This window comes from Podarcis tiliguerta (assembly GCF_965153285.1).
Source record: "Podarcis tiliguerta genome assembly, chromosome: 2".
In the NCBI taxonomy this organism is placed as follows: domain Eukaryota; kingdom Metazoa; phylum Chordata; class Lepidosauria; order Squamata; family Lacertidae; genus Podarcis; species Podarcis tiliguerta.
In genome coordinates this window covers 87,554,709-87,579,306 of record NC_139535.1, presented here as the reverse complement: position 1 = coordinate 87,579,306, position 24,598 = coordinate 87,554,709, and the positions used below count along the sequence as shown (strand labels likewise).

The 24,598-nt window shown below is 44.8% G+C and overlaps 1 protein-coding gene across 1 annotated transcript in view; it reads left to right on the top strand.

Moving 5' to 3' along the window:
- UBALD2 (UBA like domain containing 2) overlaps positions 1-13,840 on the top strand; it is a 31,276-nt gene extending 17,436 nt beyond the window's left edge. Inside the window, exon 3 of the mRNA XM_083429981.1 lies at positions 11,946-13,840. Coding sequence (XP_083286107.1) covers positions 11,946-12,266 — 321 coding nt within the window. The 3' untranslated portion in view covers positions 12,267-13,840. The remainder of the gene's footprint in view (positions 1-11,945) is intronic.
- The last annotated feature ends 10,758 nt before the right edge of the window (positions 13,841-24,598 follow it).

Here is a 24,598-nt window from a genome sequence, read left to right as displayed (position 1 = left end):
ATGAATGGAAAGTGGCTTAGGCTACGAGGAATAATTGAATTTAATATGTCGGAGTGCTGTCGAGATGTGTTGAGCAACATTGGAATTTTTATTGTTTTTACACAGCTATGTATATTCTGAGATTCCACAAAGCAAAAGGCCAGAACTTAGTGCTTGACAGAGCACTGAGCACCCCATGGACCTACATAAAATCTTAAGTGGGGGGTGAGGGCAAAAGTAATTGCCAGAGGTGAGGCTTTGGGACCCTGCTTAGCTAGTTGTCCCTTCCCATGACTGTCAAAAGCAAAATAAATTCTTCAACACAGTAAACCTAGTTTGAAACTGGCATGTTTGTATAGGATCATCTCAAGACAAAACGGCATTGATAATACCTTCTGACAATTGCAGTTGTCCTAGGCAACTGGCTGTTTAATATGCTCTAACTTTGGCCTTGTGTTTAGTGGCAATGTCTTGTACTGCAAAGCAGATCTCTGTGATTCAAAGACTGCCAATACACCATACATTTAAAGCTCTGTTACAGCACTTTGAATAGCTTTAGCTTCCCCCAAAGAATCCTGGGAACCGTCATTTAAGGGGACCTGAGAGTTAGGAGACCTCTGCTACAATTCTCAGAGTGCTTAAACAACCAATCCTTCTTCCCAGGGAACTCTGGGAATTGTAGCTCAGTGGTGGGAATAGGGCTCTCTTCTCAGCACCCTTAAACTACAGTTCCCATAATTCTTTGGGGGAAGCTATGGCTGTTGCCGTGGTATAGTGGTGCTTTAAATGTATGCTGTGGATGCGGCCTGTGATATTTATGAATGTAGCTTGACAGTGAAGATACCGCTGTGCCTGTGTGTTTTCTCTGCATGGAAAGTTCTCATTTCTCCTACACAGCAGACAAATTTGCCTCTCAGGTACACTTGAGTAGTTGCTAGAGTGTTTGAAAGGTAAATACATGTCTTTAAAGGTGCTTGATGGGCTTGTGTCACAAGGGGGTGGTTTGCCCCCACATGTTTATAGACGTGAATCTTCAAATATTACAGGAGTTCACCAGGAGGCACAAAGTGGACAAGTGACAAACTCACAGTCATGTGCCCAGCGCATGAATCGGCTCTTTCCTAAGACTTCCTTTTCGCAGCAGTCCAGCTGTGGCTGTTGGTGGGTTTCTGTTTAGCAACACTGTTGATTTGGCTGTCAGTGTATTGCTTATCACAAACCATTTTGCTTTATCCTGGGGGTGGGCACCCTGTTTACCTGACGCCTTCACCCCTAAATAGACGATGACCCAGGCTGTTTTCTTTGCCAATGGATGTGTTCAATGATGCCATTTGGGGTCACTTCACACCACTGCATTGACTTTGCCTTTAATAAAAGAGATCTGTGACAGCTTAACTGTTTTAATTATATTAACTTTGCACAGCTTGCTGCAGGCACAAATGGTGCCGTTTTCCCACACACATAGCAGCTGATAGCGTGATTCTGACTTGCAGCGAATCAGTTGGAATTAATGCTCCTGTTGTGGCACATGTGAATGCCTTCTCTGTTTTAAAAACATACTTGCACAACCATCCCACACTGAACTGTGGCCGTATGAAACATACAGTGGAGCTTCCAGTGCAAGGCTAGTGATAGAGGGACAGGATGAGATCTTTGTGGTAGCCGAGATAGTATAGTTTTCTATAAATCAGCATATGAAGCTCAAAAAAGTCTATTCCCCTCCTTATTAGGCTGCATTGAGTGTTAAGGTTGAATTGCTTGGGATTGCAAAAGAGTGTTTGCCCCACGTGGCGAGCTGGGCTTGTTTTATGCCAGGAAGGTCAAGGTTACCTTCTGTGCTTCCGCTTGCCAATCCTTAGTTTGCAAAGCTTCTGTTAGGATTTTGTTGTTGCTGCGTTTGTTTGTTTTTAATTTGACAGGCAGGAAGGTTGAGTCATGTATAAGGGAGCATTATGCAATGGTTTCCTCCCTGCTGAACCCTGTTTATAATTATATAGGTCCTGCTTTCTGCCTGTTCTGGGCTTGCTCCTGCCAGGCTGTGCTGCTTGATGGTGAGTTAACTCACCTGCAGCTAAGATAGGTTACACCGTCTCTCTGCTACATCCAATAGCAAATGCAACAAGAGGGAGAACGGATTTTCTGGGCTGTATGTTTGGGTGTTACTGTTCCGTTGAGTTACCTTCATTTACAAGGGGGTGTCTAGGCTGTGTGGTCCAGTGGTACTTCTATACCTTATTCTTTAAGGAGTAATGGCCTGTTGCTCCTTTAAAACTGGGGCATTGGTAAAGGAACCCTTCCCTGCTGCTGTTTCTTTCTCCTCCTCCCCACTCCTTTCTTTGGGCTGCTGCACACTTTTTCCCAGGCAGCTGTTTCATAACACACACACCCATTTTTCTGTTAGTCATGTTCTCCTCTTCCTTTCTGAAGTTCGGCAGGCTTTTTTTCCTTTTTTTTTTTTTTTGTACACACCGAACACAGTGATCTAATTCTTCCTTCTGCGGGCTGGCCCTCACCATTTTAAGTCCCCCCCTCCCACCTTCAGCTGCAAAATGGGTGTTGACAGCAGGCATTTGGGGTGACGACTGGGGGGGGGGGGAGAGACCTGACAGGAGGTGTGTGTGTGTTTTAAGATGCTAAAATTAGAATGATTACACAAAATTGTGAGGACTTACCAGGAAGTGGAAGGGGACGCGGGTGGCGCTGTGGGTAAAACCTCAGCGCCTAGGACTTGCCGATCGCATGGTCGGCGGTTCGAATCCCCGTGGCGGGGTGCGCTCCCGTCGTTCGGTCCCAGCGCCTGCCAACCTAGCAGTTCGAAAGCAGCTCCGGGTGCAAGTAGATAAATAGGGACCGCTTACTAGCGGGAAGGTAAACGGCGTTTCCGTGTGTGGCTCTGGCTCACCAGAGCAGCGATGTCACACTGGCCACGTGACCCGGAAGTGTCTGCGGACAGCACTGGCTCCCGGCCTATAGAGTGAGATGAGCGCACAACCCTAGAGTCTGGCAAGACTGGCCCGTACGGGCAGGGGTACCCTTTACCAGGAAGTGAGGAGAAGCTGGTGACAGAGATGCTTTTCTGCTGTACTCTTTTGTGTTGGACCTCTCCAGAGGTTTCTAGGATGTTGCAAGCTGCTAGCTAAATTAGTCTGTAGATGAGAAGGAAAAAGGAGCCTGGCTCTTGCTGATAGGGATACATCTACATTGCAAAGTTGAACCTGTTCCTTGGTTTTTTTCCACCCTGGTTGCAAAATCCACCCTTTTAACATCGAGTTACTATAATGGAGGTTCTATTCTGCCCTAGCTCCACCCACGTCAACTTCCTCAAGTTTGCTTGCCACAGGCAATTTGCCATTTATAAAGTAGACATAGTAGAACTGAGACTGAGGTGTAAAAAGAACTTTGTGCTTGGGCCTGTCCACATTTTTCATAGCACACATAGCTTTGATTTGTTGCATGGATGGAACAATCTATTTTCTGCTGCAAATCATTCAAAAAAGTAAAGGAAGCTACAATTTTCTGGCCACTTGCTTCTTCTGAAGATGCATATGTGTTCTTTAGATTTCATTTCTCTACAGTACTTGAATTTTGCAGGTCTCACAGTGCCCTGAGTTGTTTCTATGGTCAGCAGGCCTCTCCTGCCTTTTGAGTCTTTGGATTGAATCCAGTAATAAAAAAATGTATGTGTGGAACAACTTGCTCAAGCATAATGGAACTGCTGCTCCTTGGGTACATCACCCCAAATCTGCTCCGGGGGAATCCCCTGAGCTGATTTGGCGGGGTGTTCACAAACGTTCCATTATGGCCTTCACAGAAATTGTTCCCCACGCACACTGATTTAGCTGGGTGGAGCGCTTATGCATATGCTCATCTTTGAACTATATTGGCTGGTTCTCCTAGAGACCAGGAACTACCTTTGTTTGTGAATGGCTGTTCTGTGTGTTTGCTCTGGATTGCAAATTAACCCTGAACTTTCCATTTGTGTGCCTTTAAAAAAAACCTATATAAAAATTGCCCATCATTTACTATCAGCAAAGCATATTACTTGACATGACTGTGTATTTTATTGTTCCAACCCAAAACACAGGGAAGGGCTTTAGCTTCAACGCGGAGCGTGTGGTTTGCATGTAAAAGGTCTCGAGTCCAATCCCTATCATCTCAAGATGGGTTGGAAGACTCTTGTCTGCAACCCTAGAGAGCCACTGTCAGCATTGTAGACTCAGTGCTCTAGATGTTTCTGGTCTACAACTCCTATAATCCCCTGACCAAGCAGCTTGGGAGTTGTAGTTCAGCAATATCTAGGACAGTGTTTCTCAAGCTTGGGTCTCCAGCTGTTGTTGGACTACAGCTCCCATCATCCCTAGTGAGCAAGACCAGTGGTCAGTGATAATAGGAGCTGTAGTCCAACAGCAGCTGGGGTCTCAAGTTTGAGAAACACTGGTCTAGGAACTGAGCCACAGGGACCAATAGATTGACAGTGCCAGGCAGCTCCCTATTATTCCTAATCTTAAAAACTACTTATACATTAAGTTAAAGAAAAAATCTCTCTCTGTCTCTCTCTCTCTCTCTGTGTGTGTCTGTGTGTGTGTGTGTGTACATATGTAGTCCCCCCGCCCTTGTTATATTATAAGAGGTGTTGTCAATTTTAAGTTACTTTTCACACCTATTTTTCTCCTCTTGAAAGATCCATTGGATTTTAGGTTGGTATTGTATTTCACCAAGTTGTGTTATGTGACCCTAGCATGGATGTCCCTGCAGGTGTGTGTATGTGGGATTGGAGGTCTCTTGTAACCCGAGCAAGAAGCCCCCTCCTTGCTAGTTTTGTAACTTCTCTGTTTGTTGTGGTAACGCTGCTGATCACTGTGAGGCTGCTAACATGGGGCCCTGCCTTTTAGAGAGGGCAGCCATGTTCACTGTGTCTAAATAGACTAAAACTGATGTGGGGTTTCTTTCTTTCTCTCACTCTTCCCCCACCCCTTTGGTCTATTCTGGGATTGTTTAATCTGGCACGCGCTACTTGGAGGGAAATGTTCATTTCTCCTCAGGACAATGGTGTTCACTGGCAGTGTTTTTGCCATATATGTTGTGGACTGTAGTTCTTTTGATTCGGCTTGTTTGTGACACAGGAAACTTGCCCTCTAGTAAACATGACCCCCAGAACACACCTTCCAATAAAGCAAGGCTCTGGTAGTTTCTGTGTGTGTGTTTTTACAGTGACTTACTGGACTCACATGACGCCTATTCTGTTGGCGTTGGAGAAACAAAGCAAAGCAACATGCCACAACGATGCTTCGTGCCAAAAATGTTCTGGATCTCCTCAGAATTAATTCAGAGATGGGTTTTGTTTAAAAAATAAAAAAGAATTAAAAATGAACAAGTGAGGAGACTGCAGGGTTAAAGGGGCTGGGGAACCTCCACTCCCAGGCGAGGGCCACATTCTGAGGGCCACATTCCCTCAGAAGTAGTTTGCTCAGGGCCAGAGGCCAAAAGTGGGTGGGGTCTAGCTAGTATTTTGCACAGGCTTCAGAGTTGGACAAAATTTTTCCTTCAGGCTTGATTTTGACATTGCTTTGTTAGACCATTTTGACTCCAGTCGGGTGGGTTTTCTCCCCTCAGAATCCAGAATGTTTTAAAGGATTGAAATGGCGGAAAGAAACAGACCTCAAAAGGATGCAGTAGGTGTGGGGAGCAGGTAGGGGCAAGGAAGGCCCCTTGACTGCAGCAAGCCCCTGCTGTTTGAACCTTTAGTACATGACGCTTGCAGATGTTTTCCTTCTACGTATGAGGACTAGAAGCTTGCTTTTTAAAAACATGCACAATATCACAAAATAGCCCTACAGGCCAGTGTTTATACGGTGTGAAGCATCTTCACAACATTGCCTAAGGTGGGCATGGATGATAACTGTAGAGGCCAACTGCATCTTGGCTTTATGTATTTGACCACATTGCCTGAGGTGGGATTACTGGCTAACCTTTTGATGCATTAAGCTACATAAACTCAGTTTCGCTGCCCTGGGTTATATTATACTTACTATAAACATTGCCTAAGAAAATTGCAGCTTATGTATCTTGGCCAGGGTTTCCCATCACTCCTCCTGGCCAGATGAGGGCATAGGTGGCAAATATCCAAACCTTTCGGATAGCTCCCCTTTTCTGGGCTCAGAGCCCAGCACCCCAAGCCCCACAGATAAGGGTAACATCAAAGCAAGCCAATTCACGTATATCAAAGCTCATTCCTACAACAACTACCAATTAGTTGTGGGGTTAATCTTGACTACCAAGATAGTGTTAGCAAAGCTCCCGGAACAAGTTCACCTTTGGTTCAACACAGGTGGGAGAGAGGGAAAACCAGAGTTGAAAATGGGTGGCAGGCTAGAATCGTAAATAGGAGCCGCTCCACACTTCAAAACTTTGTGGCAGGTTTCACTTAGCAACTTTTGAATAATGATCCGTTTTTCTCATTTGAGAGTAATTCTAGAGTAAGGCCATCAAAGGAAAAGCTGTGTTTGGTGTTATGTAGACTGCAAAATAGAAGAAACTAGTTGTGTTCATCTGCTTATGGCATATTTCTAGTGTGGTTCTAACCTTCCAGTCCAGGAGTTGGATAAAGATTGGTAACCGTGTACTTTTCTATGGTGCATTTTTTTTTTGTCGTGTATGTGTGAACCTGTACACCATTCGAAGTACAGTGATACCACAGGATCCATTCCGGAGTCCCGTTCACATCCTGAAGTGAACGCAACCTGCGTCTGTGTGGGTCGCGTTTCGCTGCTTCTGCGCATGTGTGTGAAGTCATTTTGACCGTTTGCGCATGCGCGTGCGGCGGAATCTGGAAGTAACGTGCTCCATTACTTCCGGGTCTCCGTGGAGCGCAACCCGAAAATACTTAACTTGAAGCACATTTATCCCGAGGTATGACTGTACTTTTTGAGCAAGTGGTTTATAAATTTTCTAAGTAAAGAAGCAAAATATATCAGGGTAACAAGAGAGCTGGTGTGGCACAGTGGTTAGGTTGTTGGACTGCGACTGGGGACATGCAGGTTCTAATCCTCACTTGGCCATTAAGCTCACTGGTGACCTTTGGCCAGTCTTCATCTCTCTGTCTAATCTACCTCACAGGGTTGTTGTGAAAATAAAGGGTGGGGTGGAACAACATATGCTGCTCGTTGAGCTATTTGGAGGAAAGGGGGAAGTACACCTGTAGTAAAGAAATACCATTACTTCTGATGTTTTAAATATACGAGATGCAAATGAGCACCATAAATCAGTGGGTTTTATTTCCGACAACTTCTTGTGCCTAAGTGCCTCTGGTAAGGGTTGCTTGGCTTGAGTTTCCTACAGAGAGATCACTTCCTTGAAGGTAAAACAGTAAGTAGGTGGTTGTGTGTCTTCTCTTGTCACGTTTCCATACAGTGGGAATCTTAATCCTCATCACTTGGATGTGAGGTGAAATAGGCACATGTCTGATGACGTTCATGGGTTTTTCCCTACACGCAAGCAGTTGTGTAAAAAAGTGAATTTGAATAAATTATGTAGGTTGAGACACTCTTACTTGGCAGCCAAATCCCATTGTTTCAACTAGTTCCACGCAATGTATTTGGCATCAGGGTGTTAGGGCTGGCTGACATCTTGATTGATTGGGAAATGCAGTCAGCCCGGCTTATTTACATACATGATTTGGGCTCCTCACTGTGCAGATGGGTGATGCAAGGCATACGTTAATATAGGCAATCTTCCAGGCTCCTTTTTATGAGGGGAAGGTTTGGGAGATCAACCCTACGCTGTGGCACACAAGGGAGAGGAACATGAACATACCTGCAGCCTATGCCCCACTGGATATACATGGTTACTAGATGTCTAGCAAACCTTTTAAACTTCTCTTATTTTAGAGTAGAGTTACTGTAGTGCGCTAGCTAAATTGCTGCTGTTCCCCCTCAACCCTTCAGATGCACCTTCACACAGTTGACTGCACAAAAGGAAACTTGTTTTTATTAACCTGGTGTCTGCGCTAGCCACAGTACCTTTTTTTTTTTTTTTTAAGCCTAGACAAATTGATTACCTTTTGGTGTTTTATCTTCATTCTTCTTTCCTTTTTTAAAAAGAGCACCTTGAGATAGATACAAAACAGAGTCTTAGAACTGGGGAAATGGAAGGCAGGAGAGTCTGCGTACACATAATAAAAAAAGAGCTCAGTCGTCAAAACAAACATGCCAGTAGGTTGAGCGGAAGGGTGGCGTGTTCGAATTCTACCCCAAGGGAAAGTTGTATGCAAATGTGGAGAGTACTTCAGGGCTTTACATGTAGGTGTGTAGGATGGATGGAGTGTTTGGTGCTTGAGGTAGCTGCACCTCTTTTCAGACGGCTTTGAATGTAGCTTTTAGAGGGACCTGACAAAAAGGAATATACTTATTTGCAAGGCGGGGCCCAGACTGTGCTAGAATGAACAAATCTTTCTCCAAGCAATTTGAAACTACTCAGTTAGGATTAGCTGAAGAATGAGGACCTCCCCCTCCAAAAAAATCCCCCTCTTAAAGCTGTCCAGGATCAAGTACCTAATATCTGAGATGGGGGCATTTTGGATGAAACTTCCTGATGCATGGGAAGCAGGGACGGGAAATATTCATCAAGTGCTCTCATTTGGAAATGTCTGAGCCAGAAAAAAGCATAGAACCCTCAGCTTCTGTTTTCAAGCATTAACACAGATGGAAACTTGCGGTTCCATAACATGGGGATATTACCAGTTACTGTGCTCAACTCTTTCATTTGCAAATACAAATTTTTGCAGTGTGTGTGTATTTATTGTAGGATAATTAGCTGGGGAATGGTCAGGTATTAATGCAAATTAGATCTGATTTACCTATATATAACATTTGGAAAGACAGGAAGGTCCCTACTCTTTATATTGAGGTGACGAAATTGTAACTCTAGTTTTGCCCCCCCCCCAGCAATTTTTTTCTGCCCACCCCTCAAAGTCCCTACTGATTTTGGCTCTGGCAAAATTAAAATAAAGTAGAGACTGTGCTGGGACGCAGAGCCCAGCTCCTCAACTAGAATGCAAATCACCCAGTCATCTGATCAGGCCTTTGACATGCAGAGAGATGATGATAACCCCTTTCCCCCAGCTGATCTGCATAGATCAGCTTGGGAGGGAAGGCTGCACATGATTGCCTGTTTTATGGGCATGTGTGGCACATGTGGGGAAGATGCTCAGTGGCAGACCATCTGCTTTGCTTGTGAAAGGTTTGGCTCCTGGCACCTACAGGTGGTCTGTGAGAGACTGCCAGACGCTGCCTGTCAGTACAGACAGCCCTGAGATAGATGGCCTGACTCTGTACAACCACCTTTCTATGTCCCCATGTGATCTGGCCACACTCACCACTGTCATGCAGCTCCCAGAAGGTTGGCCAAGGGTGAACACGACCCTCTGGCCAGTTAGCCACCCCTGCTTTAATTGCCAAGCCATGTGTGAGGAAAAGGTCAGTTAAAGTGTAACTAGTTTCTTTTGTGCATGCGTTTTCGTTTTCTTGGGTGCCTTTCTGTGGATGTGCTTCCCAAACGCAGTCCCTTGCCCCCATTTAAGTGGAGTGCCAGACCAGGCCAGCATGGATTGTTGGAGCACTCCAGCACGTCATGAGTAGAATTTGACTGCAGGGTGGACCCATAGGAAAGTTGAATGGTTACAGAAGATTGAAGCTGGCACTGCTGCCGCTCACTTAAACTGGAACTTGCGTACCTGGCCATGTTTGATCTGATAAAAGAGGTCATCTTGCAGTTGAGGGAACTGCTTTAGAGAGCAGTCGATTTACATGGTGACGGAGCCAGACAAAAGGTATAGACAGACAACTTGCTTGGGGCGATTAATATGCATTGTTTCATCATAGATGGCACGTTCTGCAAATTGGCCTCTATTGGTGCAGCTAATTTCTGCCAGGTTCTCAACTCTCAAGCTGTCATGCTTCCTTCTCAGGCTTTAGGAGGGAGAAGATGTTTAATAAGGAAGTGTGCTTATTGTGAGGGGGTGGTTTGTGAGATGCTGCTGAGATAAAGGGCCAGCCCTGAGTCTTAGAGTTCCCCAGAAGATTGAGGTTGGCGCTTGATTAATGATGCAAGTCAAACATCACATGTCGAGACTCCGAAAGAGGCAGCCCTGCACAGTGGAAAATGCAGTTGTCGGGGATGAGGCAACATTGCTCATTGGCAATGGGGCCTCCCGTGAACCAAAAAGGTTCCCCGTTCTGAAATGTGCTGGAATTATGCAAAACACACTCAGTTCTGTTTGTTCACCTGCTTCATTTTGATGGCATAACATAGAAGGCTTTTTGTACATTTTGGGATTGCGCAATCCATCTCTGTCTTTGTGTAAGCAAAATGAAACATAACTTTGCAAACTACATGACAAACAGGCACCAGTTACACATCCTGCCTTTCTTTGGTCAGTGTGTACCAGTGTTTGGAAGCTTTTAGATTTTGCATCCATTTCTCTGAATTGTAGGACCAGCTATTTTCCTGGCGTGTAGATCATGCATTCTGGATCATACATGGTCTGGGCCTTTAAACCCTCCTGCTTCAGTTTTATATTGTCACTAAAGACCAAAAAGGGGGTTATGTGTGTTTTCCAATTACTAGCCCACAGATTGGTGCCAGCCCAAAGTCTGCTTCCTGCAGGTTTGTGTAAAGGGAAGTCACTTAGTTTCCTACTATTATTGTGTGGGAAGGTTTTAATACCTTGATCAGCAACTAGATATTGTTGTGGAAGATTTTGGAGTGAACATTTTTAGGCCACACATGCAGATTTCTCTGCCCCCCATCTTTGGAGGAGAAGGCAGAAAAAGTTGCTTGGGGGCTGGATAAACTTGGAGGATGGTGTAGACCAGTGTTCTTCAACTTTGGGTCCCCCAGTTGTTGGAGCGACAACTCCCATCACTCCAAGTCAGCTATCCAGTGGTGAGGGAAGATGGGTAGTTGACCAACATCTGAAGAGCACTGGTGTAGACCTTAGTTGTTATTCTTCTGTGAAGCAGCTTGTAAACCAGTGTTTCATCCTCTCCCCACCCCCAATCACTTTACCCCTTTCTCTCTTTCCTCCCCCTGCCTAAAGCAGGGCATTCCTTTGGAGTCAGATTTGGCCAGAATCTTGACAACAGTTCCTGCCATTGGTTTCCTTCAGCAACATTTTGTAACTACTGTCAGCCAAAGGTTGTCCACTTCTGGGTAGGAGGAGCTCACCAAGCAGCAATCTGCCCCATCCTCCTTCAACAATTTATTGTGTGGGAAGGTTGGAATTTATTGAGAGAGAAGCTTGCCGGCAGGTATGGGTTTAGGGGCAATGTAGCATTGAGTGGGACCCAGGCCAGTCTACAGGTTGAATAGTCAAGGTCATCGAATCTGTTTAATCAGCTGTAAACCCTTTCTTAAACATCAGTTGGTTTTATTTATACATTTTGTTATATTCTATTTCATTTTTCCATGAGCTCAAAATAGTTTACACCAAGCGCCTATTGATCCGCTACACATCCAGTTGATTAATCCATGTGGAAAATGGAGTTCCCCTTCCTCTCAGACCTTCTACTTGGTGCATTCAGTCAGGCTGGTGAAAATGCCGATCCGGCCACTGGTTTTAGCTGTGAATATGGGACCCTGCTCTGCCAATAATTAGCAGAGCGGGGTAGTTAATTTTTAAGGAGGGAGCTCAAGGGTGTGACCTAAGGAGGGAGCTCAAGGGCATTGGAAATGACCTAAACTCTTTTATCTATTTCCCCAGACTCTACATTGTGCTGCTTAGTTGGGGGAAGGAGAGGAAGCCATGTGCTCTTATTAGGGCTATTTCCTTGTGTTGCATGTGGAAGCTGGATATCCTTCTATTATTATTTTTTAAAGTAGACTTGGGAAGTGATTAGGTGAATCCTTGCACGGACCAGGCAAAGGGAGCCACAATTATAACCCTGTTTCTCTCTTTCTCTGCCCTCCAGATGTGCACACCCAGCAATACTCCAGCCACGCCTCCCAACTTCCCAGACGCCCTTGCCATGTTTTCCAAGCTGCGGACTTCAGAGAACCTTCAGAGCAGCAACAGCCCTATCACATCCATGGCTTGCTCTCCTCCGGGTAGCTTCAGCCCCTACTGGGCTTCTTCGCCTCCAAACCACCAACCTGCCTGGATCCCTCCTTCGTCGCCCACCAGTCACAACCTCCACCACCACCTCCACCACCAGCAGCCCATGTGGCCTCCTGTGTCTCAGCAAGGGCCCCCCCAGCAGAAAGCCATGGCGGCAATGGATGGCCAGAGATAAGACTTAATGTTTTTGGAATGGGGGGGGGAAGAAGTTGATAGGGTGGCGGGGGCGGTAAAGAGGGTGTGGCAAATCCAAGGGGGCACAGGGAAATGGGGTGGGGGTATTTTTTTCCCCCCTGAAGATCGCACTGGAATATTTTATAGTGGTTTTTTTTTTAAAGAAAAAAACTGATGAGATGTCGTCATCAGCCCAAACCCCGATGTTCCTTTCCCCCGCACCCACCTTCCTTCTCTTCCCTTATCCACTCTTCAGGAGAGTTAATAACTGATCTTTTTCTCTTTTTTAAAAGAAAAAAAATTATATAACTATAATATATAAATATATAAATATATCTAATGTATATACATCACGAATGAAAGCAACGGAATTGCAAAGATCCAGGTAGCATTCTGCGAAAGCTGCCTGGAAAAAAGAAGGGGGGGTTCAGGGTGTCTCCCTGTGTGCGCGCGCGTATGTATGTGATTGGGGATGGCTGGGAGAGCTCGGAAAGTTGCCTCTCCTTTCCATCCTTTCCCAATTTTGTTGCCCTCCTCTTGATTTTCCTTTGGCTCCTGGTTGTCAGGAGTTGCCTGTAGCAGCTGAGACGGTTGAGGGGCCTTGAGGGAAGAAACCCTCCTTGCTTGAAGGGAAAGCACAGGCCTTAGATTCTGTGGCTGTCTGTGTGCCCGTGCGGTTCAGAGAGCCTCCTAGGCTGGGCGGGGTGTCACCTGCTAAAGGAACTGAGCTTCTACCCCCTGCCCCATGTTGTGACTGAGCGTGAGGGGTTGGGGAGGTAATTTTCCACTGTGGGCTCCGCTCCACAGGGCTCTCCTGTAGGCCACAGAAGGAGCCTGAAAAGAAAAAAGTGGAATAGTGCAAAATGTCACGTTATCGGGGCTGTAAATCTTTGAGGCCTATGTTGAGTCCTACTCAAGATTTTGTACATTCAAGGAGGCAAATCTTGTCCTTTTTTGACAGGTGCCGAGACATGTACAGTCTGGCAAAACCAGCCAGCTCTTCTAGCCTATACATGGGCTGGCAAATTTATGGGCAAGAATGGGGTTTTGTGGGTTTGCGTCCGTGCTGTCATTTGGGTTTAAACCCTTTCTCCATTGCCCCAACTTTGGCCTATTGAAACCCTTTTTCTCCAACGGCTGCAGCAGGTGTGCTCCAAGTAGCAGAAACTAGAAATGGGTTGGGGGTTTTGTTTTTTGGTACCTTACCACAGACTCTTTATTGCTCTCCCACCCACCCCACCCATCCCCTTCTTGTTTTTTGGGGGAATGGTTTTCCCCTTCAGCTCTCAAGCTTCTTTCCCTTTTTAAAAGGACAAAGTTTAAGCATTTGGGAGGATAAGCTGGAAGGGAAGTTGCTGAAGTTTTCAAAGGTATAAAAACACAAACGTCAACCTCCCCAGAAGATGGATTATTCGAAGGAGGACTCAAGAGAGTGCTCCCTGACATCCGGCGGCAAGGGAGATGCTGAGGCTCTTTTTGTTTTTTTGTTTTTTAGGTTTTAAAATCAGAATCTTGCTTAAACAGGTTGAAGGTTTTATATTAATTTAAAAATAAAAAAAAAAATCACTTTTTTAACCAGAGTGGCACTTGTCTCTTTGTCCCCCACCCTGTTGCCTTACACTACTTCTTCTTTAATTCAAAGAAATCTCCTGGGTATGAATGATAGACGTTAGAACTGAACGGAAACCAAAAGCCAATGCTTCCTCTTTACATATGCGACATTGCAAAAGCACACAGCTTGCTCTCCTCTTCCTCCCCCTCCCCTCCTTTATCTAGAAACCTACTCCGCTCTTCCCTGCTGTCCCTGCTGCACGTCACTCATTGGCTTATGTGAAAAGCAAAACGAAACTAGGTCGTCAGTGTTAATATTAGCATTCATTTGGAATTGCTTCGTAATGCAGGTTAAAAAAAAAAAGCACTTACACACTTCAGTGCTAGATGAGAGAAACATGGGAACGAGAGTGCTAGCTGTACTCCCATTCCCATTTCTCTCTCCAGATGTTGAAGGGTGTCTTTGTGAATCGGGGAGCCAGCTTCTACTCATGTATACTCCCCCATGCAGTGTAGACCCCTGGAAAACCAGGATTATCATCGCATGGGAAACATACCTGTTTAGGAGCAGGACGGAGATGATCTGGCAGGGGGCAGACTTCAGTTGCATTTGCATGGTGGGTGTATTGGGTTCATTTATTATAAGGCTAGTGCTTCTGCCCGGTTTTTCTGCCTTTCCTTTCACGCTGCGTAAGCCTGTTCCACCACATCTCTACCTCTGCACCAACATGGTGTGGGAAATGTTGTTCGCACAGATGTCAAAATGCCATCCCTTGATTGTGTGCCGTTCTGTGCTGAAATTCCGGCACGCTTTCTAACCAGGCGAAAAAGGGAGGGCATGAGCCTCAAAATGGGCAGGAAGTGCAGTGCATGCTGGTATGCCGCCTCTCGGCTCATCATGTGAGCAGCTGCGGCGTGAAAACGGGGGAATGCCACACTCAAGGTCCCATGATTTCCCAGGTTGAGAGGGCTGCAAACAGTTTTTGCTGGAGTCAAATAACATGAAAATGCGTGCTAAACTTGCACAATATTCCGTTCCATTCGTTTTCCCGAAGTAGCTTTTGCCTTGTGCAAAAGCTCAAATATAATGTGCAATGTGACATTTAGGGAGATGTCAGGAAAACGGAATAAACAGCAGTGTGAATGCAGCCTTCGCAGACTTTTTCTCACACCACCTCCTCATGTTAGTTCCACCTCTTCCCTAGACCGCTGAAGAAGAGTGCTTGTGTGTTCTCATCTTAATTGCCTTGTAGTGAACACTTGGCTGCTTTGACTTCAGTGTGGAGCTGCATTCAAGTTTATCTCTGCTGTTGGCATTATTGCTTTGGAAGAAGTGGATTTTTTTTAAATAGAAGTTTTTGAGTAGGCTCTGACCAGAACAAAAACACATTGAAGCGGGTGTTGAAGCATCTTTTTCCATTGGTGTGCACGCAAACAAACAAACACACACACACACTGTTGTGTCACTAAAAGCTGGGGTTACACACTTCCTCCGCCATCCTTCCCCTCACTACATGGAGAAGTGAACAGAGGGGCCACACATTGATTTGAATGCAGGATCTGGATCTTGAACACTTTTCCTACCAGGATCAGGGCCAGGCCAACATCCAGAAAAACAAGATCCCTCAGTTCCAGTCTCATGCAAGCGGTGTGAAACTCTCTTGTCTCTCGGGCGCACAGAGGTAGGTATGTGCATGTATATAAAGTTATGGATTTAAGTCCAAATTGTGGTGGATGTTTGAATGTACATTTGTTTGTTCTTACTATGGGGGTGTCTTCAGCAGCTCAATATATAATGGAAGGTGGGGGGGAAATTATAGGCAAGGAAAGTAGAATTTAACATCACCTGGGGGATAATTATTAAATATGAGTCGGGGGTTCATCTCTGCATTGTGGAATCTTGTCACTGCCATTATTGCTTTCAGTTGGGATAACGTAACCCAAAAGAGCAGTGTTATGCATATTTCTGAAGAGAGATGGAAAGCCTGCTGTCATAAAAAAGAAGTCTGGGAGATCTTGTTTGCAATGAGAAGAACTTGGTGAAGGAGATCCATTTTGCTTCTCAGTCCCATCTTTTCTTCTACAGCCCAGACTAAAGTCTGCTGTAAGCCCTTCACACTATTGGCCTTGTTAATAAGTGTAGCTTTATAAGTGTGAATTTTAACACTTGCTCAAATCTCTCTCCCCCCCCCTTTGTCAACTTGGTGTAAGAACAAAAGTGGGGCTGTCATCAACACTTCATTGCTAAAGACTTTCCTGCAGGCAATGGTGTGCTACTGCCACTGTTCTTCTGTTCTTCTGTAGGCCAGCCTTGCGCTATTGGACCACATTGGTGTTGGTGAATTTGGTTTAGGCCTTCTTGTATGACTGCCTTCTGTTCAGCCAAAAATCTGTCATTCTAGTGATCTACCAATGGACCATTTTTAAAAACCTTCCTTATATTCAATACAGCACCACCTGTGGCCCCCAATGTACCTGATCAGGTATATTAGCAGCCGCCGAGCTCACTCCAAACCAGTAGTCTTCAACTTTTTCTGACCCAGAAGCCCCACCTTCAGCCCAAATATACATTGGTGGGCAGGACTTGCTTTGCATATATTTGTATAGAGTGGTAATACTGTGTTTGCAACCAACCACTGAAGGCTCTTTGCTCCCATGTTTACACATTTGAGGGACAAAGCCTATAGGCTGAGTTGAGTCAACCATCCTTAGCAAGACTGGAGACTGTTGGTTCTATCTTTTCATCTCGGTATTAGGTAAACAAAAATACTCTTTAGTGAGCAGAATACAGTCAGTAATAGCTGAGCTTTATTTCTAATAGCATGAGGGCATGGCAGAAGCAGCCTAGAATTCCCCCACCCCATGTAGACCAGGGATGGGGAACCTGCGGCCCTCCAAATCTTGTTGGCCTCCAACTCCCATCAGCCCCATCCAGTATAGTCAGTGTGCTGGATGGTGGAAGTTGGAGGCTGGCAACATCTGCAGTGCCACAGGTTTCCCATCCCTGGTTTACACACACACAAAATGAATTCCAGGCTAACAATGTTTGGAGAGCCACAACACCCCTGTTCTGCCCAGATCCCAGCAATTTGACTATCAGAACATAACAGCGTACATGAAAGAAAGCAAAATTCTGGGTAGAAGACTCCTGAATAATACATACCTTTAAAAGGTTATAGGCTTAACATCTTTGCTTGACTCTTAAGCCCTATTCAGGCTTTTGTTGGGGGTTGAGCATGCAACCACTGTCCTTACTTTTTCAGGTTTCTGCATGTTGCCGTCCTCTCCAGTTTGCAGCAGGTGATGAGATTCAGGGGGTAGAGGTAGTGCACTTGGTCCCACACTGTCCCGTCCCCCCCAGCTCACCCATGTGCTGCTTTACCCTGCTTCCTAAACGCCTCTGGGTTGCTTCTCTGTTTAAAAAACTGCTAGAGGTGCCACTTCCCATGTCCTTGTTGCCATGGAGAATTTCAGTCTCCCTCTCTGGTTTTAGCCCTTATGTGGAATTGGCTCTTGATGCTCTTGAATACCTTCTCCAAGAACCCCTCTTTGAGAAATTAGATTCTTACTTTTTCACATGCAGCGTAGCTAAGCTACAATTCTTTTGACTTCTTGCGTCCACAAGCACCAAGCTGGTGTTATTTTTGGGCTTCTTTGAAGTACACTGGATGGATGGCCCGGATTCTAAAGAACTTGCTTTGTGTGTGTTTTCAAAACCCCTAGGTCCACCTCAAATTTAACGTGGCTAAGTAAGGCCTGAACTTAATGCCGATGGCATTGCATCTTCCACAAGCTATGAAAATTGTGGGAGTAGGTGCAGAGACCTGCAACTCATCATTTTCAGGGTTTGTTCATACGATTTCTTACATCCTGCCTTCCACCGGGGCACATCACAGCAATGAAATCTACAACTAAAAAAAACCGCATCGCACAATCTCTCCATTGCAAATGAAGCATAACAGTGTAAATTCAGCAAAAGAGGTGGACCCCATAAAACAAAATATTGTAACTGCCAAAGTTGGGGCAGGGGCAGAGGAGAGGTGTGTCTTCAGCATATGGGGAAATGCAAGACACACCTATGTGATCAGGGCTTTTTACACACAAATGTGTTAAAACACCTTGAGCTGGGCCCAGAAATGAACTGTCAGCCAGTGCAACCGTTTGAAAAAGGGGTTACATAAATTCTAAATAGAACCCCAGCCAGTAATCTGGCTGCTGCATTTTGAACCAGTTGGAAGTTTCTGAGGGATATATCTCTCTGGCTTTCTGCTATTGCCTGTGATGAGTTCCCACCAACAACGAGATTGAAATGGGAGGCGAGGGGAGCTGAAAGTTACACAGCCTGGCTGGCTTCTGAAAATGTCTTTGCAGCATCTGCTGTCTGTGTGCTTCGAGTGATTTGAGCTTTGGCAGAGAGAAATTTGGTATATAACACAGGAGGATTTTTTCCTCTGTGTTTTTCCCTCTGGAAAGATCGGTTTTCATCACTACTGTTGTTTTTAAAAAAGCATGTTCGAAGTCTGGCTTGCAGCGAAGCTGCTGTGTGTGCCACATGCCTAGCATGGCATATAAAATCTGGAATCTGGCTTTAGGCTACAGGGGAAACCATAGCTTCCTTTCTCTCATCTCAAATGGTCATGTGTCTAGTCCTCATTGACCCAATAGCTTGAATAGTGCAAAGACCCAAAATTGCTATTACAATGAATTGAGTCAAAAGTAAGAGTGGTTTAGATATCGTGTGTGCATAATATGGGTGACAGCTGTTGCCTTAGAGGCATTGACACTCATGCAGTGCCCGTCCTGTTCTGCCAATAGATCAGAATGCCCTTTCAAAGGGGTGGATGCTTTGGCCACTGATGGTCTCATTTCTTCAAATAAGTCTTCTCCCTCCTGTGCTTTAGTCAGGCTGACTCACACTGTGTCCACGTTCAGCCGAGAAATTATAGTGAAGCATTATGTATAAAAGAGGTTAAACTCCAGGCAGCTGCTGCTGATGCACTACTTAGTGTTTCCTGAAAGCAGCAAATGAGCAACTTGGCAGCTGTGGGGGAAATGGTTTCAGGAGGGGAATGGAGTCTGCTGTTCTGTTTTGGGAAGTCTTCTGGCCTTTGTTGTTCATCAGACTGCTTTTGTTTAACTCTGGGGTGGGAATGGGAGAACAGCTTCAATCGAGTCTTAGGTTGCAAAAATGTGGGCATCTAGATTTATGTATTTTTTAATTTAAATAGCATTACAAATGGTGTAGCTATACTTGAAGCTTTGTAAACATAAGAAATATAGAAAACATTGGACCTACAACGAAACATTGCAGTGTGAAATGCTCCTGTCCATAATACGAGTCGGCCATTCCCTTTTCCGGGATGCTTCATTTAAGCATGCTAAAATCTTCATTGGTTTGTTCTGGGGGTCTCCTTTTAGGTTTTTCCTAACCCTTGTTTTTCATACTTTTGCAAACCTGTCAAGAGGGTTCTTTCCTACTAGGCATGGATGGAGTCCTTTCTAGCTTCAGAAGGAACCACACTTAAGAGAATGAGTTTGCTATTGACATATAGGATTTGCTGCGTCAACGTGTTGCTGCTACACCTGTCTTCTTGCTGTACTTCAGTTGCTGTGTGTGAGAGAGAGAGATCAGGTACAGTGTAGTATAAATATACAGTGAATACTCTTTATTAGTCACAATAATGATCATAGAGAAAGATTTGCTCCGTTTGTGGGAAGCACACCTTGAAACTCTTAAACCACGCCTATTCAGAAGTATCAGGCTGTTATAATTCACATTTCCAGTGACTTATTTCCAGTTAAGTTTATGTTCAATATATCGCTCTGTGAACTCCTATACTGATCTACCACTGAGTGTGTCAAAGGAGCTGGTATGTAAAATAGAAGATTGACACAGAACCTGATGGCTGCCGCTTAATGGTTATATATATTGCCTATATGTAACAAGAGGGAATAAGTTGCCTAGGTAACCGCAGACCTGTTAGTTTAATTTCAGAGGTAAACAAGGCCCGGACCAAACTGTAAAAGCGAGAATTCTAAAGGTGATGGAGTAGATTCTATGTGAGTGTTAGAATGCTTTTGGTAGGTAACGGAATGTAGAATGGAATCGGTGCACCCTAATCTGATATCTTTTAAAAATTGCTGCTTATTTTCCTTAATTAGGGAAATGTGGTCCGAACCAATTCTCTGGATTTCAGTAAATTAAAACTCGGGTTCAGCAACGTGAACATCAGTTGGTCAAATAAAACCTATGCCTCTCTGGTTCAGCAAGCCATTGATACGATAAGGCACAGGAAGCTCATATTATCCTCCTTTAACTTAACGTTTTGTGCAGGTATCATGCAGTGGGTAAGGAATTAGTGGCGAGAACAAAGCGCTTCCATGCTAGAGATAAGTACCAAGTAGCATTCCTCAAGGGTGACTCATGGGACCCATGTTAGGAAATACTTTGGGTAGTAACCTGGGTAATGGCAGTAGGAGTGTTTTTAATTAAGTTTGCTGATGGCGCCACAGTCGCAGCCATTGTCAATACAGATAAGGATCAGGCACGTTATGCAGCTTGACCTGGCTGACGTTATAGGCTGGCAGGGATAAAGTGTACAGACATAGTGCTTTGGGTGCCCTAATCAGGATTGATTCTGTATGTTAATTTGAAGTAAAAGTGGTTGGCAGCTAGATCTTGCAACACAAAAACTGCTTCTAGATTTGTTGACTCATGCTGTAGGAGGAGCACTGTTTGGGCACAGAGAAACATAGTCCAAAGCTAAGAGGTGGTGCCATGTAGTGGTTAAGCAACTGAGCAGCGAGCCAGGAAGCTCTCTACTCAAATCTATCTGACTTGACCTCAGTAGGTGCCTTGTTGTGCAAGGATGATGGTGGTATTGACTCACCTTTTTCAAGATTCTTATATTGGGGTTCCTGAGAAGATAAGAGAAGTGCTTCGACTTCTAAAGTGCTACAAAGCACACATGTGTTTCGATTGTTGCTTTCATCGTCTGGGACTGGGACAGACCACCAATTTGCGTGGGGTTTTTGCATGCCACAACTGCGAAAGGGTTGCTTCAGAAGTAGGCGATCGGGGGTTTCCCCCCAGAACGCCTGGCCGTAGTCGCAGTTAGCTTGATAGCTTTGTGGTTTGGAGAAAAGCTTTGCTGTTTTTCTTCCAGTAGTAACTGAAGCTGCCTTGAATGCTGTAATGTTGTTAAAAACCTTGGCTGTGTTACACTTACTAAATCTTGCACAAAGGCAGAGAGAGAAGCTGAACAATAACAAGCTAATGTCTTGGCTGCGCTTTGGGAACAAATCCGAAAATAGCCTTGCAGAATGTCAACCAATGGGAAGTTGGAGAAGAGTGAAGCAACCAGTGACTTAAGTGATGGAGCTAGTGACACTGTTGACTCTTGTCACCAAATGCTATCACTTCTACAGGACCTCAGAAACACCAGCCCTAGTTGGCTGGGGTAGCCTAGGGATCTGGTGTCATCCCTGCTTGGCAGGTGCTGCTGTCTGTGCCCTTTTATGAGCGAGAGTTGCCCTCTTGCGTAAGCCTCCCCACCGGGTTGTGTGTACTCCTCTCTTCTTGCAACACGTGGCAGATTCCTGGAAATGCACATGAATTTGCTTCCTTGCACCAGGCAAAAGGGTTCAGTGGTTTGAGTTTATATCTTATCCTCCATCAGAGATTTAAAGTCAGTAGCAATGCTAATTAAAAAGAGCAAATGATTAAAAAAAAAATCCACACCCACCCTTAATTAACCATCAAAAATGTCTTCTCAATGTATAATGTTTCTTTTCTGCAGAAAGATGCATGTAAATTGTCCAGTCACCTGGTATGCTGTTCTGAATTCCCACTTGTAAAATTTTAGGCACATCAGCTATTACTATAGCAAACTGGGACACATAATGGATGAGACTTGCAACTAACACATGAATCTGAGCAAGCACAAGGGACTGCTCTGTAGAATGTGGTTAAGAATCATGGCCCCATTTATGGGGGGCCCTGTGTCATCTCCAGTACTAAGAGCTTTCTTCCTCTTTATGTGCGTGACATAAAGGGTGGTGGTCAACTAAGTTTTATTCAGAATACAGTGGTGCCTCGCAAGATGAAATTAATTCGTTCTGCGAGTTTTTTCGTTCTACGAGTTTTTTTCGTCTTGCGAAGCACCAATGTGTATTGACGGTTTCCCATAGGAATGCATTGGCGGTTTTTTAAAAAAAGGCGCAAGACGTTTCGTCTTGCGAAGCAAGCCCATAGGGAAATCCGTCTTGCGAAGCAACTCAGAAAACGAAAAACTCTTTCGTCTTGCGAGTTTTTCGTCTTCCGAGGCATTTGTCTTGTGAGGTACCACTGTACACCCATTGAAATTAATGGACCTAACTTAGTCATGATCTTTAATCTGAGTGTGATTGCTGTGAGTAAAGCTTGGATGAATACCACCCCAAGTTTTTTCCCCCCTACAGTAGAAGAAGAGTTACATGCATTGGCTCTTACATCACATTGAACCAAAGTTTTGAAACAAACTATGGTTTAATAATAATAATTTAAAAATTTACTTATACCCCGCCCTCCCCAGCCAAGACCGGGCTAAGGGCGGCCAACACCAAATACAAAAACAACAGATTGAAATACAGCTTAAAAAAAAAAGATTAAAATACAACATTAAAACAATGTGAATGTGCAGCAGGTTCTTGCTCCCCACCCGTAAGCTCTGCTCCTGATGTTGTTGCACCACTGGGAAACTAGGTAGAGTCTGGCTTATTGTGCTGTCTGGCTTGTGGTTCATTGTTCTTCAAACCAGCCACAAGCAGTAACCATGCTTTATTCTTGACTTACTGCTTGTTGCATGTTTAGAGGAAACAAACCCACAAGCCCAGATTCGAACATCACAACAAAGTAGACGCCAGCTTGTTTTGTTGACAGTGTAAAAGCAAAAGGAGTGGGAGGAGCCTTCTGAGCAGCATGCATGAGCACTCTGCTTGTTCACATTCAACCGTATTTTTTTTATTAAAAAACTATAGTTTAATACGGCATGCGGACTAGGCCATTCTCTATACCCACCCGAGCCTGGAAGGACTCATCCTATTCCTAAGTAGCAACCCCCCTTCCCATGCATTGACACTTTGCCGTCTCACAAACTTTTGCTTTTTAAGTTTGTGTTTCCGTCTTTTCGAAAGCTGTACTATTTTCCCTCCCTCCCCGCCTCCAGCACACATTCAGGTCATTGTGCAAAATGAATTGCCCGCCCACCCCTCCAAAATATGTTCTCATCTTTAAATAGAGGAGGTCTGTTGCATGAATGCTGAAATTTCTTTGGGGGCATGTATTCACTGGTAGTTTGGATACGCCCACAGAATAAACTTAAGATCCCTGGACATGTAGCAGCAGCAGCAGCGTGGATAAACTGCGGCCATTCATCCACATTGCTAAGAAATAATTTTTACAAACACACACGTATGGAAAGCATTTGCTGCTCTCATCCTAGCAGGGAGGCCCAACAGCTCCAGGCCTGCTTGGTTTGCCTTTCATTGGCTAGAATTTGTTTTGACTCTACGGTGCCTATTCTTTTCTCTCGCTTCAGGACTGAATGTGCTCATGTATTTAATGTACCGACACTGTGGGAAATATGGAGAGCTGCAATGAATAGGCTAGTTCACAGGGCTCCTTTGCCCCCTTTCCACCCGCAACATACTGAATGCTTGCTCTGTTCAGGGAGCAATGGAGGCTGACAGCAGGAAGGGCCAGAGCGCTGTGCTCATTCATAAGCGCTGTGTGTGTTGACAACAGATTAACCCATATGCAGTCGACTCCACACCACCCCTCCGCAACAGCCATTTTATTGGGCCTGTCTTGTTCATAGCATTAAGGCCTTAAGAGTAGGAATGAGGTGTATCTTCTGCCCTGCTGTGCAGTGCAGGTCTTCTTGGATATAAAAGCTGTCTGGGGTGGGTAGTGAAGCTGTACCCCTTAATATTCCCTTAGGGTTGATTTATACAGTATCACCATTTTTTAGTTGCCCTGTGCAGACTTTTAGCTAGACTGAGGCCCTCGTGCGACTGCCAGTCAGAAATGGAAGTACTGTACTTTATGTAGACCATGTTATGGCACTAACACACACACACACACAGAGAGAGAGAGAGAGAGAGAGAGAGAGAGAGAGAGAGAAAGAGAGAGAGGACTTTCTTTCCTTGCTTTCTCTTTGGTTTGCTTGCTTTCTCTTTAGCTAGGCCAAATATCGTAGGCCTATGGTTTGCATACTCCTATATTAAAGGGAGTTGAAACGGCAGTACCTGTAAGAAGCCAAGAATGCCTTCTCTCAGACCACCAGAGGGGGCAGTAGGGTTTACACCGTAATGTAAATTAAAGTACCGGAAAGCTGGATAAACGGTGTTGCAAAGGGAAGGTGGTGCCCACCTGCTATACCTCTAGTCTCTCAAAAGAGTCCTGGTACAGTATATTAAAGATGAATGCTTTTTTTTTTTAATGACTCAAAACTTTCATGGCCCAGAGGCCATCAGATTCATGAAGTGTTACCTCAGTTGGCAGGTATATGAGGTCAGTCAAGCAACTTACACATTTCATGGCTCTGATGAAGTGAACTCTAGGCCACAAAAGCTTATGCTATAATAAATTAGTTTAAACAGTCCTTAAACTGCAACCAGCTGTTCAGCAGTGGAACAGACTCCCATGAGAGGTGGTGGACTCTCCTTCCTTGGAGGTTTCTAAGCAGAGGTTGGATGGCCCTCTGTCATGGATGCTTTAGCTGAGATTCCTGCATTGCAGGG